The sequence below is a fragment of the Salmo salar genome, chromosome 10 (assembly GCF_965601325.2).
Source record: "Salmo salar chromosome 10, fSalSal1, whole genome shotgun sequence".
Taxonomy (NCBI): Eukaryota; Metazoa; Chordata; class Actinopteri; order Salmoniformes; family Salmonidae; genus Salmo; species Salmo salar.
In genome coordinates, this window is record NC_138300.1 from 46,721,162 (window position 1) to 46,737,208 (window position 16,047).

General features: G+C 47.8%; 1 protein-coding gene across 1 annotated transcript; it reads right to left on the reverse strand.

Annotated features, from left to right (window-relative positions):
* Nucleotides 1–1,368: 1,368 nt before the first annotated feature.
* On the reverse strand, nucleotides 1,369–15,498 carry pgm1 (phosphoglucomutase 1). The gene is made up of 11 exons (XM_014123434.3): nucleotides 15,164–15,498; nucleotides 12,757–12,919; nucleotides 12,052–12,195; nucleotides 11,435–11,560; nucleotides 10,215–10,405; nucleotides 9,375–9,529; nucleotides 9,072–9,187; nucleotides 8,544–8,679; nucleotides 3,466–3,649; nucleotides 3,081–3,215; nucleotides 1,369–2,492 (listed from the first exon to the last, which is right to left on the reverse strand). The coding sequence occupies exons 1-11, from the start codon at nucleotides 15,407–15,409 to the stop codon at nucleotides 2,403–2,405; spliced, it is 1,686 nt and encodes a 561-aa protein (XP_013978909.3). The 5' UTR covers nucleotides 15,410–15,498; the 3' UTR covers nucleotides 1,369–2,402.
* Between the last annotated feature and the right edge of the window lie 549 nt (nucleotides 15,499–16,047).

Sequence of the window (16,047 nt, forward strand, 5' to 3'; positions counted from 1 at the left end):
CTCTGAGTGGCTGCAGCACAGTAATGTTTTACCTCTACACATGCAGCATCATTAAGCTCCTCCGGTGTTTCCGTAGTTTGATTGCCCCCAAACCAGGCCCTCTGGCATCAAAATTGACTGTGTATGTCCGCAAGCTGGTTGACTGATCTCGCCACCATAATCACATCCTAGCACTGATCTCTCAGCTGATTGGCTAGATCAGGCATGCCGAGAGAGATTGACATTGGTCACTGACTCTGGGCATGGTGGTGGGGTGTCTGTCTTAAATGTAGAATGCTACGGACAACAAAACTGACTGTTCATACTGCCTTTGTGTCTTCCATAATAAATTCTAATAAATATATATTTCAACTTATATTTAAATATAGATTTATTTAATATCTCCCAAATACATACACACGAGTGCGACAATATTTTTTTGTAAGGATGTTTTATTCATGGTGAATGGCAGCATTACATTTTAAGCCTTTGTTTGGATGGCTTTATGGTACAAGTGAGGTGAGGTTGTTCTTCAGAGGCTAGGCACAAGTGGAACGGTTAAAGGGTTGATAGGACTGAGTTACCTGGAAGGGTGTGACAGGGATAGCAGTCTATGTGATCACAGTGGGGGGACAGGGATAGCAGTCTATGTGATCACAGTGGGGGGACAGGGCTAGCAGTCTGTGATCACAGTGGGGGGACAGGGCTAGCAGTCTATGTGATCACAGTGGGGGGACAGGGCTAGCAGTCTATGTGATCACAGTGGGGGGGACAGGGCTAGCAGTCTATGTGATCACAGTGGGGGGGACAGGGCTAGCAGTCTATGTGATCACAGTGGGGGGACAGGGCTAGCAGTCTGTGATCACAGTGGGGGGACAGGGCTAGCAGTCTATGTGATCACAGTGGGGGGACAGGGCTAGCAGTCTATGTGATCACAGTGGGGGGACAGGGCTAGCAGTCTATGTGATCACAGTGGGGGGAGAGGGCTAGCAGTCTATGTGATCACAGTGGGGGGACAGGGCTAGCAGTCTATGTGATCACAGTGGGGGGGACAGGGCTAGCAGTCTATGTGATCACAGTGGGGGGACAGGGCTAGCAGTCTATGTGATCACAGTGGGGGGGACAGGGCTAGCAGTCTATGTGATCACAGTGGGGGGACAGGGCTAGCAGTCTATGTGATCACAGTGGGGGGGACAGGGCTAGCAGTCTGTGTGATCACAGTGGGGGGGACAGGGCTAGCAGTCTGTGTGATCACAGTGGGGGGGACAGGGCTAGCAGTGTGTGATCACAGTGGGGGGGGACAGGGCTAGCAGTCTGTGTGATCACAGTGGGGGGACAGGGCTAGCAGTCTGTGTGATCACAGTGGGGGGACAGGGCTAGCAGTCTGTGTGATCACAGTGGGGGGACAGGGCTAGCAGTCTGTGTGATCACAGTGGGGGGACAGGGCTAGCAGTCTGTGTGATCACAGTGGGGGGACAGGGCTAGCAGTCTGTGATCACAGTGGGGGGACAGGGCTAGCAGTCTGTGTGATCACAGTGGGGGGACAGGGCTAGCAGTCTGTGATCACAGTGGGGGGGACAGGGCTAGCAGTCTATGTGATCACAGTGGGGGGGACAGGGCTAGCAGTCTATGTGATCACAGTGGGGGGGACAGGGCTAGCAGTCTATGTGATCACAGCGGGGGGGGACAGGGCTAGCAGTCTATGTGATCACAGTGGGGGGGACAGGGCTAGCAGTCTGTGTGATCACAGTGGGGGGACAGGGCTAGCAGTCTGTGTGATCACAGTGGGGGGACAGGGCTAGCAGTCTATGTGATCACAGTGGGGGGACAGGGCTAGCAGTCTATGTGATCACAGTGGGGGGACAGGGCTAGCAGTCTATGTGATCACAGTGGGGGACAGGGCTAGCAGTCTATGTGATCACAGTGGGGGGACAGGGCTAGCAGTCTATGTGATCACAGTGGGGGGACAGGGCTAGCAGTCTGTTTGATCACAGTGGGGGGACAGGGCTAGCAGTCTATGAGATCACAGTGGGGGGGCAGGGCCAGCAGTCTGTGATCACAGTGGGGGGGCAGGGCTAGCATTCTGTGTGATCACAGTGGGGGGGCAGGGCTAGCAGTCTGATCACAGTGGGGGGGGACAGGGCTAGCAGTCTATGTGATCACAGTGGGGGGGACAGGGCTAGCAGTCTGTGTGATCACAGTGGGGGGACAGGGCTAGCAGTCTATGAGATCACAGTGGGGGGGCAGGGCCAGCAGTCTGTGATCACAGTGGGGGGGCAGGGCTAGCATTCTGTGTGATCACAGTGGGGGGGCAGGGCTAGCAGTCTGATCACAGTGGGGGGGCAGGGCTAGCATTCTGTGTGATCACAGTGGGGGGGCAGGGCCAGCAGTCTGATCACAGTGGGCCCGGTGCGGCCAGCAGTCTATGTGATCACAGTGGGCCCGGTGCGGCCGGTCTTCTCATGGAGCCCAGAGATCTTCAGCGCAATCTCCACCAGAGGTTTCAGCATGACCTGAGGAAGCCAAACAGACTTCTGTTACAGTTTGAACACGAGTCCAACTAGCCCTGGAACAAGCCAAGCTGAGCTGCTACAATAATGCTTTCACCTATCCAATCCTTTTAGATTTGTAAGCAATAGAAATGATCCTAAATGAATCCGTGCCATAGAGGGCCTCCTTATCCAAAATGATTATCAGGGAGTTTTTAAATTTTTTTCCACCATTCTGTCAGTTTCTCTTTCTCACTCCATCATTCTGTCTCTCCTGCCCAGACCACTCAGAATGATTTTATCAAGTGTCAACTCTGTGCTTTTCGACCTTATTTTTCCCCATGGACTGATTTCAACCATGACTCAACTCTTAGCCAAACATTCCTTCAAGTCAACTAAGAATTCTGAAAGGCACTGTTGTTGGACCTGACAACCCAAAACAAGCTGGCTGCCAGGCTTATGTGTGTGTGTGTGTGTGTGGGGGGGTAGAAATACTTAATCTTCCATTGAATCGTCATGACAAGTACAAGAGCTCCCCCACTGTGCCTCTAAAATGACCCTGTCACATCCAATCAGAGAAAAGCCCTGCTGCTCCTCAACCCCAGGTCTCACCTGTGCATCGCCGTAGATTTTGGCGGGGTCCTTCTCATAGCTGTCTATGTAGAGCCTGACGGTCGCACCGGCACTGCCTGTCCCACTGAGACGAAAGATGATCCTGGAGCCGTCGGAGAAGACGATCCTCAGACCCTGAGCGACACAGAGAGAGAGATTACCAATATACTGGGAATATGGAGCAGAACAAATTATTATGTCTTTTTTTGCAGGAAATGTGCTGGTCATCCATCATTCTATGAACTATTAATATCACATTAATAATATTGTCATAACTATCCATCACTCTTCATCATGAACATGTACTGACAGAATTGTATCCACCACACCCATATCCCATGCTGGGATGCCTCTCTCTAGATGCCTTTTTGGTCCCGTCTCTCACCTGGTTCTTGGAGATGCTGCCGTCCACAGGGTCGGTGTAGGCAAAGTTGTCAGAGACAGCCACCTCGTAGCTCTTATCTCCCGATGAAAACTTCTGGCCCACAAAGGACTTGTCAAACATCTTAGCCTCAAGCTCCTTGATCATGGCGTTGGCTTTGTCTGATTCCACTTCTTCATAATCATACCTGGTGTAGACGGGACGGGGGTTAGTTACACCTGGTGTAGACGGGATGGGGGTTAGTTACACCTGGTGTAGACGGGACGGGGGTTAGTTACACCTGGTGTAGACGGGATGGGACGGGGGGGTGCGGTCTTAATATGAAGACTAAATAGGAGCTCTCAGCTGTCAATATGTGCATGCTCCAAGAGATGAGTGGTGTTAAAATAATCAAATGGATCACCTAATGAACATTGATGAAGGCTATCATTAAAGAACTTGATATAAAAGAAAACCTAACAATAGTTCTAAGAACTCTACTAGTCTATGAGAAAACACATTCCTGTCCTATACAATGTGGCCCTGAGCCAGACAGACTGCAGGAAACGCCCGTGGAGGAAACGCCCGTGCTCAGGTCTGTTCAACGCTGGTCCGACCAATCTGATTCCATGCTTCAAGATTGCTTCGATCACGTGGACTGGGGTATGTTCTGGATAGCCTCAGACAACAACATTGATGTATACGCTGATTCGGTGAACGATGTATACGCTGATTCGGTGAACGAGTTTATTAGCAAGTGCATCGGTGATGTTGTACCCAAGGTGACTATTAAAACCTTCACCAACCAGAAACTGTGGATTGATGGCAGCATTCGAGCAAAACTGAAAGCGCGAACCACTGTTTTTAATCATGGCAAGGCGACCGGAAACATGACCGAATACAAACAGTGTAGCCATTCCCGCCGCAAGGCAATCAAACAAGCTAAGCGTCAGTATAGAGACAAAGTTGTCACAATTCAACAGCTCAGACACGAGACGTATGTGGCAGGGTCTACAGTCAATCACGAACTACAAAAAGAAAACCAGCCTGTCGCGGACACCGAAGACTTGCTCCCAGACAAACTAAACTTCTTTGCTCGCTTTGAGGACAATACAGTGCCACTGACACGGCCCGCTACCAAAACCTGTGGGTTCACGTGAGTAAAACATTTAAACGTGTTAACACTCGCAAGGCTGCCGGCCCAGACGGCATCCCGAGCCGCGTCCTCAGAGCATGCGCAGACCAGCTGGCTGGTGTGTTTATGGACATATTCAATCAATCCCTATCCCAGTCTGCTGACCCACATGCTTCCACCATTGCTCCTGTTCCCAAGAAAGCTAAGGTAACTGAGCTAAACGATTATCGCCCCGTAGCACTCACTTCCGTCATCATGAAGTGCTTCAAGAGACTAGTCAAGGATCATATCACCTCCACCCTACCCGACACCCTAGACCCCCTCCAATTTGCTTACCGCCCCAATAGGTCCACACATGACGCAATTGCAATCACACTGCCCTAACCGATCTGGACAATAGGAATACCTATGTAAGAATACTGTTCATCGACTACAGCTCAGCATTTAACACCATAGTACCCTCCAAACTCATCATTAAGCTCGAGACCCTGGGTCTCGACTAGAGGTCGACCGATTAAATCGGAATGGCCGATTAATCAGGGCCGATTTCAAGTTTTCATAACAATCGGTATTTTGGGACACCGATCATGGCCGATTACATTGCACTCCACGAGGAGACTGCGTGGCAGGCTGACTACCTGTTATGCGAGTGCAGCAAGGAGCCAAGGTAAGGTGCTAGCTAGCATTAAACGTATCTCATAAAAAACAATCAATCTTAACATAATCACTAGTTAAACTAGTAATATCATCAACCATGTGTACATTTACATCATTTAGCAGACGCTCTTATCCAGAGCGACTTACAAATTGGTGCATTCACCTTATGATATCCAGTGGAACAACCACTTTACAATAGTACATCTATATCTTCTTTTTTTTTGGGGGGGGGGGGGGGGGGGGGGGGAGTAGAAGGATTACTTTATCCTATCCCAGGTATTCCTTAAAGAGGTGGGGTTTCAGGTGTCTCCGGAAGGTGGTGATTGACTCCGCTGTCCTGGCGTCGTGAGGGAGCTTGTTCCACCATTGGGGTGCCAGAGCAGCGAACAGTTTTGACTGGGCTGAGCGGGAACTGTGCTTCCGCAGAGGTAGGGAGGCGAGCAGGCCAGAGGTGGATGAACGCAGTGCCCTTCTTTGGGTGTAGGGACTGATCAGAGTGTAGTTATCTAGCTTGTCCTGTGTTGCATATAATCGATGCGGTGCCTGTTAATTTATCATTGAATCATAGCCTACTTCGCCAAACGGTTATTTAACAAGCACATTCGCGAAAAAAGCACTGTCGTTGCACCAATGTGTACCTAACCATAAACATCAATGCCTTTCTTAAAATCAATACACAAGTATATATTTTTAAACCTGCATATTTAGTTAATATTGCCTGCTAACGTGAATTTCTTTTAACTAGGGAAATTGTGTCACTTCTCTTGCGTTCTGTGCAAAAGAGTCAGGCTATATGCAGCAGTTTGGGCCGCCTGGCTCGTTGCGAACTAATTTGCCAGAATTTTACGTAATTATGACATAACATTGAAGGTTGTGCAATGTAACAGGAATATTTAGACTTATGGATGCCACCCGTTAGATAAAATACGGAACGGTTCCGTATTTCACTAAAAGAATAAACGTTTTGTTTTCGAAATTATAGTTTCCGGATTTGACTATATTAATGACATAAGGCTCGTATTTCTGTGTGTTATTATGTTATAATTAAGTCTATGATTTGATAGAGCAGCCTGACTGAGCGGTGGTAGGCAGCAGCAGGCTCGTAAGCATTCATTCAAACAGCACTTTCGTGTGTTTGCCAGCAGCTCTTCGCTGTGCTTCAAGCATTGAGCTGTTTATGACTTCAAGCCTATCAACTCCCGAGATTAGGCTGGTGTAACCGATGTGAAATGGCTAGCTAGTTAGCGGGGTGCGCGTTAATAGCGTTTCAATCGGTGACGTAACTCGCTCTGAGACCTTGAAGTAGTTGTTCCCCTTGCTCTGCAAGGTCCGCGGCTTTTGTGGAGTGATGGGTAACGATGCTTCGAGGGTGGCTGTTGTCGATGTGTTCCTGGTTCGAGCCCAGGTAGGGGCGAAGAGAGGGACGGAAGCTATACTGTTACACTGGCAATACTAAAGTGCCTATAAGAACATCCAATAGTCAAAGGTATAGGAAATACAAATGGTATAGAGAGAAATAGTCCTATAATAACTACAACCTAAAACTTCTTACCTGGGAATATTGAACTCATGTTAAAAGGAACCACCAGCTTTCATATGTTTTCATGTTCTGAGCAAGGAACTTAAACGTTAGCTTTTTTACATGGCACATATTGCACTTTTACTTTCTTCTCCAACACTTTGTTTTTGCATTATTTAAACCAAATTGAACATGTTTCATTATTTATTTGAGGCTAAATTGATTATTGATGTATTATATTAAGTTAAAATAAGTGTTCATTCAGTATTGTTGTAAATGTCATTATTACAACAAAAACAAATAATTTTTTTCAATAAATAAAAATATGGAAAAAATTTATAAAGACCATTTTTTAAAACAAATTTCAAAAAATAATAAATTAAAATAAAAAAAAATATATATATATATAAAAAAAAAACAAATCGGCCGATTAATCGGTATCGGCTTTTTTTGGTCCTCCAATAATCAGTATCGGCGTTGAAAAATCATAAATCAGTCGACCTCTAGTCTCGACCCCGCCCTGTGCAACTGGGTCCTGGACTTTCTGACGGGCTGCCCCCAGGTGGTGAGGGTAGGAAACAACATCTCCACCCTGCTGATCCTCAACACTGGGGCCCCACAAGGGTGCGTTCTCAGCCCTCTCCTGTACTCCCTGTTCACCCGTGACTGCGTGGCCATGCACGCCTCCAACTCAATCATCAAGTTTGCAGACGACACTACAGTGGTAGGCTTGATTACCAACAATGACGAGACGGCCTACAAGGAGGAGGTGAGGGCCCTCGGAGTGTGGTGTCAGGAAAATAACCTCACACTCAACGTCAACAAAACAAAGGAGATGATCGTGGACTTCAGGAAACAGCAGAGGGAGCACCCCCCATCCACATCGACAGGACATTAGTGGAGAAGTTCCTCGGCGTACACATCACGGACAAACTGAAATGGTCCACCCACACAGACAGCGTGGTAAAGAAGGCACAACAGCGCCTATTCAACTTCAGGAGGCTGAAGAAATTCGGCTTGTCACCAAAAGCACTCAAACTTTTACAGATGCACAATCGAGAGCATCCTGTCGGGCTGTATCACCGCCTGATATGGCAACTGCTCCGCTCACAACCGTAAGGCTCTCCAGAGGGTAGTGAGGTCTGCACAACGCATCACCGGGGGCAAACTACCTGCCCTCCAGGACACCTACACCACACGATGTCACAGGAAGGCGAAAAAGATCATCAAGGACAACAACCACCCGAACCACTGCCTGTTCACCCCTCTAACATCCAGAAGGTGAGGTCAGTACAGGTGCATCAAAGCTGGAACCAAGAGACTGAAAAACAGCTTCTATCTCAAGGCCATCAGACTGTTAAACAGACATCACTAACATTGAGTCTCCATGTTGGCAGCAGCCACTCAATCTCTAGCCACTTTAATAATTGGATGCAATAAATGTATCACTAGTCACTTTAAACAATGCCACTTTATATAATGTTTACATACCCTACATTACTCATCTCATATGTATATACTGTACCCTATACCATCTACTGCATCTTGCCTATGCCGTTCGGCCATCGCTCATCCATATATGTACATATTCTTATTCATTCCTTTACACGTGTGTGTATAAGGTAGTTGTTGTGAAATTGTTAGATTACTTGTTAGATATTACTGCCCGGTCGGAACTAGAAGCACAAGCATTTTGCGACACTTCCATTAACATCTGCTAACCATGTGTATGTGACCAATAAAATTTGATTTGACTGCACCACTGGAGGGCAGCAGAGTTCAACCATTAACCTGGTGAAGAAGTTCCTGCCAAATTTGTTCCAGTGGTCTTTCATGATCTCCTCCACACTCTGCTTCCTGTGGGCTAGGATGGACATCCAGGCCAGCACCGCCCACAAGCCGTCCTTCTCACGGATGTGATCAGAGCCTTTGGTAAACAATGAAGAGAGGAAGGGAAGGACGGTGGTGGTTAAAATATGTACAAACACGTCTTACCACAATGCCTTGCCCAACTGACTGGAACGATGTAACACCACTGACTCTCTTTATCAAACTACTAGAGCTGATATACTGCATACAAAGCTACATTATGCTGTACAACTAGAACGCTGGTCTTTGGAAAAGAGAGCAATGCTCACTATGTAGGCTGGTAAGCTTAACAAAAATCATGCCATGTGGCTGGAGGCTGGTAATAACAAAGTTCATAACACAACTGACAATGTAAACAAATGTGTGTGTTGTTTTAGTGAGCGTCTACTGTCTTTAGTTTTGCCATGGCCCTGGTCAGCTAACGTTAAGATCCCGGTCCTCCTAACTCACCAGTGCCGAAGCTCTCCTCTCCGCACAGAGACAGCTTGCCAGCGTCCATCAGGTTGCCAAAGAACTTCCAGCCAGTAGGAGTCTCATACAGATTCATCTTCAAGGCTTTAGCCACACTGAGGGACAGCGATAGGATATTGAAATGAGCTATTTTGCTAACTCCGCCAGTTAAACATTAATGAGGAAACTGAAATGCTGATTAATGTGCACTGTCCCAGTAAAATAAATGTCAGAAATAAAACATTAAAGGCACAATCAAGAAGAAGCTAGGAATGGACTGTGTGGAGTGGACGTTAGGCTCACTTGTCCAGAGCTCCGCTGGTGGGCATGCTGCGGGCCAGACCTTTGACCCCAGTCTTCTGGAAGTAGGGGATGCAAGTGATGTTGGCTGCAATGATGGCCACAGAGTCAGAGGGGTTGACAAAGAAGCCATGCTTTCCAAGGACCATGTTACGATCCTGAGGAGAGGGTAGGAGTAGAGAGGAGAGGGTAGGAGAGGAGAGCGTAGGAGTAGAGAGCAGAGGGTAGGAGTAGAGAGCAGAGGGTAGGAGTAGAGAGCAGGAGAGCAGAGGGTAGGAGAGCAGAGGGTAGGAGAGCAGAGGGTAGGAGAGCAGAGGGTAGGAGAGCAGAGGGTAGGAGAGGAGAGCAGAGGGTAGGAGAGGAGAGCAGAGGGTAGGAGAGGAGAGCAGAGGGTAGGAGAGGAGAGCAGAGGGTAGGAGAGGAGAGCAGAGGGTAGGAGAGGAGAGCAGAGGGTAGGAGAGGAGAGCAGGAGAGGAGAGCAGAGGGTACGAGAGGAGAGCAGAGGGTAGGAGAGGAGAGCAGAGGGTAGGAGAGGAGAGCAGAGGGTAGGAGAGGAGAGCAGAGGGTATGAGAGGAGAGCAGAGGGTAGGAGTAGAGAGGAGAGGGTAGGAGTAGAGAGGAGAGGAGAGTTCAGCATCTGAACAGACTGCAGGAGATATAAAGAGGTTTGGAATGTGGGATGATTCAAGGACTGGTACTATGGACACGGGTCATGCATGGAATAGCCTCGATTCCAGGCTTCCTTCAGCGGAGTGATGAACAAGACCTGGAGCCTGAATTTGAACTATGCAAGGATGAGATGGGGCTGAAATCTTGAACTGGTTCCCCCGACTGTCAACTTACACCGTCACCATCAAAGGCGGCTCCGAGGTCGTACTCTCCTCCCTTCATGGCATTGACCAGGTCAGAGGCGTAGGTCAGATTGGGGTCAGGGTGATGACCACCAAAGTCCTCCTTGGGGACACAGTTGAAGGCACCGTCGTCAGCAGCGCCCAACTCCTCACAGACGATCTTCTTCACGTAGGGTCCAACCACTGAAAGGGTAAAGTTTATCATGAATAGAGGCGTGGCCGTACAGAGCGTTGCGTGGCCGTACAGAGCGTTGCGTGGCCGTACAGAGCGTTGCGTGGCCGTACAGAGCGTTGCGTGGCCGTACAGAGCGTTGCGTGGCCGTACAGAGCGTTGCGTGGCCGTACAGAGCGTTGCGTGGCCGTACAGAGCGTTGCGTGGCCGTACAGAGCGTTGCGTGGCCGTACAGTGCGTTGCGTGGCCGTACAGTGCGTTGCGTGGCCGTACAGTGCGTTGCGTGGCCGTACAGTGCGTTGCGTGGCCGTACAGAGCGTTGCGTGGCCGTACAGAGCATTGCGTGGCCGTACAGAGCATTGCGTGGCCGTACAGTGCATTGCGTGGCCGTACAGTGCATTGCGTGGCCGTACAGTGCATTGCGTGGCCGTACAGTGCATTGCGTGGCCGTACAGTGCATTGCGTGGCCGTACAGTGCATTGCGTGGCCGTACAGTGCATTGCGTGGCCGTACAGTGCATTGCGTGGCCGTACAGTGCATTGCGTGGCCGTACAGTGCATTGCGTGGCCGTACAGTGCATTGCGTGGCCGTACAGTGCATTGCGTGGCCGTACAGTGCATTGCGTGGCTGCTGGGAATCTATCTGAACTGAAAACAGCATTGTTGAGAAATCAGACTATTGGACAATAAGTCACACAGTACTGAAGATAAACATTACTGAGAGCAGGAATCTAATTCATTACATTTTAGTCATTTAGCAGACGCTCTAATACAGAGTGACTTACAGGAACAATCAGGGTTAAGTGCCTTGCTCAAGGGAACAGACAGATTTTCCCCCTAGTCGGCCCGGGGATTCGATTACTGGCCCAACGCTCGTAATCGTTAGGCTACCTGCCACCATCTCTACCTTGTAGCTAATGCTATAGCACAAACATTTAGACAAGGCATTACAAGCACACAGATCATTGTCAATAGAGGGACCTGTGGTATCATACAGCAGTCAGCTGAGAGGTTCAGTGATCTACAGTATATATAGAGTACCTCCGTGCATGGCGTCCAGACGGACTTTAATGTGATTGGCTCCAGACACAAGCTGTTTTAGGGCATTGAAGTCGAAAATTCCCCTCAGCATCTCAGCGTAGGACTCCACAGAGTCCACGATCTCCACTGTAGAGGACAAACAGCAGTTAGGATAGATTAGATGTACTAACTATTATAAACTGGGTGGGTCGAGGCCTGAATGTTGATTGGCCGAAAGCCGTGTTATATCAGACCGTACACCAGGTGTATGACAAAACGTTGGTAACCAGTTTCTAATAGCAAGAGGGCACCTCGGGGGTTTGTGGTATATGGCCAATATACCACGGCTAAGGGTGCCTGTATACAGGCACTACGCATTACGCCTAAGAACAGCCCTTAGCTGCGGTATATTGGCCATATACCAAACCTCCTTGTGCCTTATTGCTTATGTAGCCTGTTTCTAGACTTAGGAGAAGACATACAACTAGAAGACATACACATACTTTACTGATTGCAATAATACACCTGAACTTGAGTGCCTTGCCCAAGGATTTGTACCAGTGAGCTTCTCCCAGGTTTGCTCTCCAAGCTAACCCATCCCAGCCAGTTAAGAAAAGTTCCTGCCCATCCTGCTGTACCTGTCATGGGCTTGAATGTGTCCACCTCAAAGGTCTGCTTGCCGATCTTGGAGATGTCAACCTTGAGGTCGGGGCAGATGTGGTACTCTGTTAGGCTCTTGCTGATCTGGAATATTTTGTCTGTGATTCCCTCTGGCGCAGGACCTGGGGACAGACACATACGGTAAGGAGAGGAGGATAAGGAAGAGGCTAGAGAAATCTTACGTAAAACAGCCACGCTCCATCACTAGGCATCCTAAACTTTGTCATAAAATTACTGATTGGATTGTGTGCTCATTCTATCCTGAAACTTCCTCCATCTTCGTAACAAAGGTAGGCTAAGTAAAGTTTAAATGTTACCCCATCTCTCACTGGCCTTTCTCCCCCTATGGCTTTCCCCGGAGGCCTCTTTTTTTCCCTTCCTTTCCTCTTCCCCATGTCTCCCTCCTCTTCCCCATGTCTCCCTCCTCTTCCCCATGTCTCCCTCCTCTTCCCCATGTCTCCCTCCTCTTCCCCATGTCTCCCTCCTCTTCCCCATGTCTCCCTCCTCTTCCCCATGTCTCCCTCCTCTTCCCCATGTCTCCCTCCTCTTCCCCATGTCTCCCTCTCCTGTCTCTTGTTCCAGTCTCTCTCCTCGATTCCCTGTTTATCCCCTTCCTGTCTTCAACCTCTCCAATTCATCTCTCTCCTTCCCCTCCCTCTCCTCTCCCTCCTGTCCCATCTCACCTCCGGAGGCGATGTTGTACTTGATGCCAAAGTCTCCTTTAGGGCCACCGGGGTTGTGGCTGGCCGTGAGGATGATTCCTCCCACGGCTTTGAGCTTGCGGATCACACAGGACACAGCGGGGGTGGACATGATGCCATTCTGACCAATGACCAGGTGGCCTATCTGCATGGAGACAGGAGAGAGAGGGAGGAAGGGATGGAGAGAACATTATCATTCTCCGATGTCATGGTTTATATATTAAACTGTAAGTCCTATATATTACATTGACCTATCCAGTCGACACACGTAAGGATGAAAATAGAAGAGGAGTGTACAGATTCAATACAATTCGCCATTGGTGAGGTCAGGCTGCTATGTGGGCGCTAAACAAGCAACTGAGTGACATGGGAGAGTATGGAAAGTAAACAATGTCTAGGGCAGGGTTTTCCTAAACTCTGTCCTGCCCCCCCCCCCCCCCAGGTGCATGTTTTGTTTTTTGCCCTAGCACTAAACAGCTGATTCAAATAACTAAGTCATCATCAAGCTTTGATTATTTGAATCAGTTGTGTAGTGCTAGGGCAAAAACCAAAACGTGCACCGAACGGGGGCCCCAGGACCGAGTTTGGGAAACCCTGGTATGGGGGGGTTGGTGGGGTATTCTGACCTCTACCCAATTGAGATGGTTTGGGATGAGTTGGACCACAGAGTGATGGAAAAGCAGCCAACAAGTGCTCAGCATATGTGGGAACTCCCTGGAAAAGCATTCCAGGCAAAGCTGGTTGAGAGAATGCCAAGAGTATGCAAATATGTCATTAAGGCAAAGGGTGGCTACTTTGAATTGTCTCATATAAAATATATTTTGATTTGTTTAACACGTTTTTGGTTACTACATGATGCCATGTGTTATTTCGTAGTTTTGATGTCTTCACTATTAGTCTACAATGTAGAAAATAGTAAAAATAAAGAAAACCCTTAAATGAGTATGTGTCCAAACTTTTGACTGGTACTGTAGGTAGCAAATAAAAGAAGCAATATGTTATACATCATGAATAAGATGCATATAGAGAAGAGTTCTGATCATGTTCATTTTGTGCAGGATTCTATGGGACAGATAATATTGGCGCTATATGGTGTGATAATGACGTTGGTCTGCCTGAACATTGTGTTCAGCCAGGAGGTCAGTGTCGCTAGTGCTCATGTTGTGCCTAGGCTATGTGACAGCACACCACCACACCCCCCTTTCCTCTAAAGTCGCAGAGGGAATGAACAGAACCCGGCTGTGCCACTGACAGTCTCAGTATGAAACAATCCCTCAATGCTGCACTTTTTCCCCGATTACTACAACCTTGCAGAGAACCGCTGTCTTTGTTCGTATACTAAACATGCATGGCAAGGAAGAGTGCCCACTGACTGTTTAGGCTACATAATGGGAAAGGAATGGTGAAGTGTTTTTCATCAACGTGGGAAAGGGCAAGGGTACCATGCCATCTCCCCTCTGTGCACTTCATCAAAAGATCAGCGAGGTCAGTAAGCACAACTTTTATTTGGAAACTATCAGACTAAGGTTGAAATAACCTATGGTAACAGAGCTTAAAAGAAACGTCAGAGCGGAGTTCCCACATCCGGTTTTCAGCGAGAAGGGTGCAATTGTGGCCTGCAATTCAGGGCGCTCCTGCATATGGGCCTTCCTGCATCTGCATGTACCCCTCATACTTCTATTGGTCCATTTTTAAGCTAGGACTCCAGTACACAGACGGGAGGCAGGGAGGGCTCCAGTAAATTAGATGGAAGTAATGCACCATAACTTTGAATGCCAACTGCTGATAAACCCCACAGAAGAAGAAGAGGCGGGGGTGACAACAGAAGCTAGCAAGGACAACGGTAGACAGGGTTCTTCAACCACAGCCTGTCCGACAATGCATTCCCACAGTTCTGTCAACGATGGCAGGTGTTTGGCAGGCACTGTTTTCCCTCAGTTCTGTTAATGAAGGAGGGGCCAGGTCAGGGGCCCCCATCTAGCATATGATAGCAACATTTGTCGAATTTTTGGAAATTTGCTTTGAATCTGCTAAATGTTCTCTCAGCCTCATGGCAAACTGTGAATAAAAACATGAAATCAGCTATAAATCAGCAAAACAAATGCTCTACACCATGACAAAGTGTAAAACTGCAGGAAATTAACATTAAAATGGCAAAATTCTCTCAGCCTCACGACAAAATAAAATAACGTACCGGCATTGGCAACAATGTATCCGCCAAACTTCAAAACTGATGAAGTGCTACAATGTACCAGTGATTGTCACTGTCCACACGGAGCTGTCAAAGACGCTAGGCTAGCTGCTATTGGTATACATGTTTGGGGATGAGGCCTAGGTTTCCGTCATGTGTTAACCACTACAGGTGGATAACCATGGTATTATTACTGACCCCATTAGCAGCGGCGATCTGGATGATCAACTGAATGGCATCTTTCATGAAAAACCTTCCATCGCCTCCCACTACGAGCAGTCCAGGCTGACGCTCCGCTGGTTCGATGCAAGAGATAATGCTTTGAATGAAGTTCTCCGCATAGTGTTCATTCGTTTGAAAGACTGTCACCCTTTTCCTCAGTCCACTCGTGCCAGGCTTCTGGTCGGAATAAGCCTTGGTTTTGACTACTGTGATTTTCGTCATTTTCCACAAAAGGTTGACAGCCCGTGTGATCCGCGTATTCGGTTGAGGCGAACGCACCGCACAGCTGCCACACGTACACACTTGCAAATTCCCCCTTGGTTAGGTCCTTCCCACTTCTAGATTTAAACGGACAGTACTGGACTTTGATTCAAGGCCTGGCGCATAAAATAAACAATGTTCAAAAGAAGTCTGATGCCACAATGTATTTATGCCTTTATCATGGCATCATGTCAACATTAGGACCAAAATACAACTTTAAGATGCAGTATCTAATAGTTTGCCTAATTTCAGTTTGTGACAAAACAAGCAAGTCTAGTGTAGAGAGAATCATTGTACCATCTAAATCGCTGTTAAATATATTCTCTATAACCAATAATATTGTATTTTCAGCTTTTTAAAGCTTATGTACAAAGCAAAAACCAAACTTAAGAAATAACACACAGAACAGATTTACTGCTTCTTAGACCTGCTTTCAATGAGAATGACAGATCTATAACTCACACTTCTATGTGAATTTGGTCAGTCTCCCAAAAAGTGACATATTGCAGCTTTAAATTAATAAACAACTTTTTGTCTCAGATACAACAGTAGGCAACCCTAGTCCTAAAGTTAATGTTTTTGATTTAACCGACTTGGAA

Coding starts and splice junctions, on each gene's coding strand:
- pgm1 (XM_014123434.3), bottom strand. CDS start 15,409: ATGACGAAAATCACAGTAGTCAAAACCAAGGCTTATTCCGACCAGAAG. Junction 11,561..12,051: donor CACATTCAAGCCCATGACAG/GTACAGCAGGAT, acceptor TGTCCTCTACAG/TGGAGATCGTGGACTCTGTG. Junction 8,680..9,071: donor AGAGGAGAGCTTCGGCACTG/GTGAGTTAGGAG, acceptor TGTTTACCAAAG/GCTCTGATCACATCCGTGAG.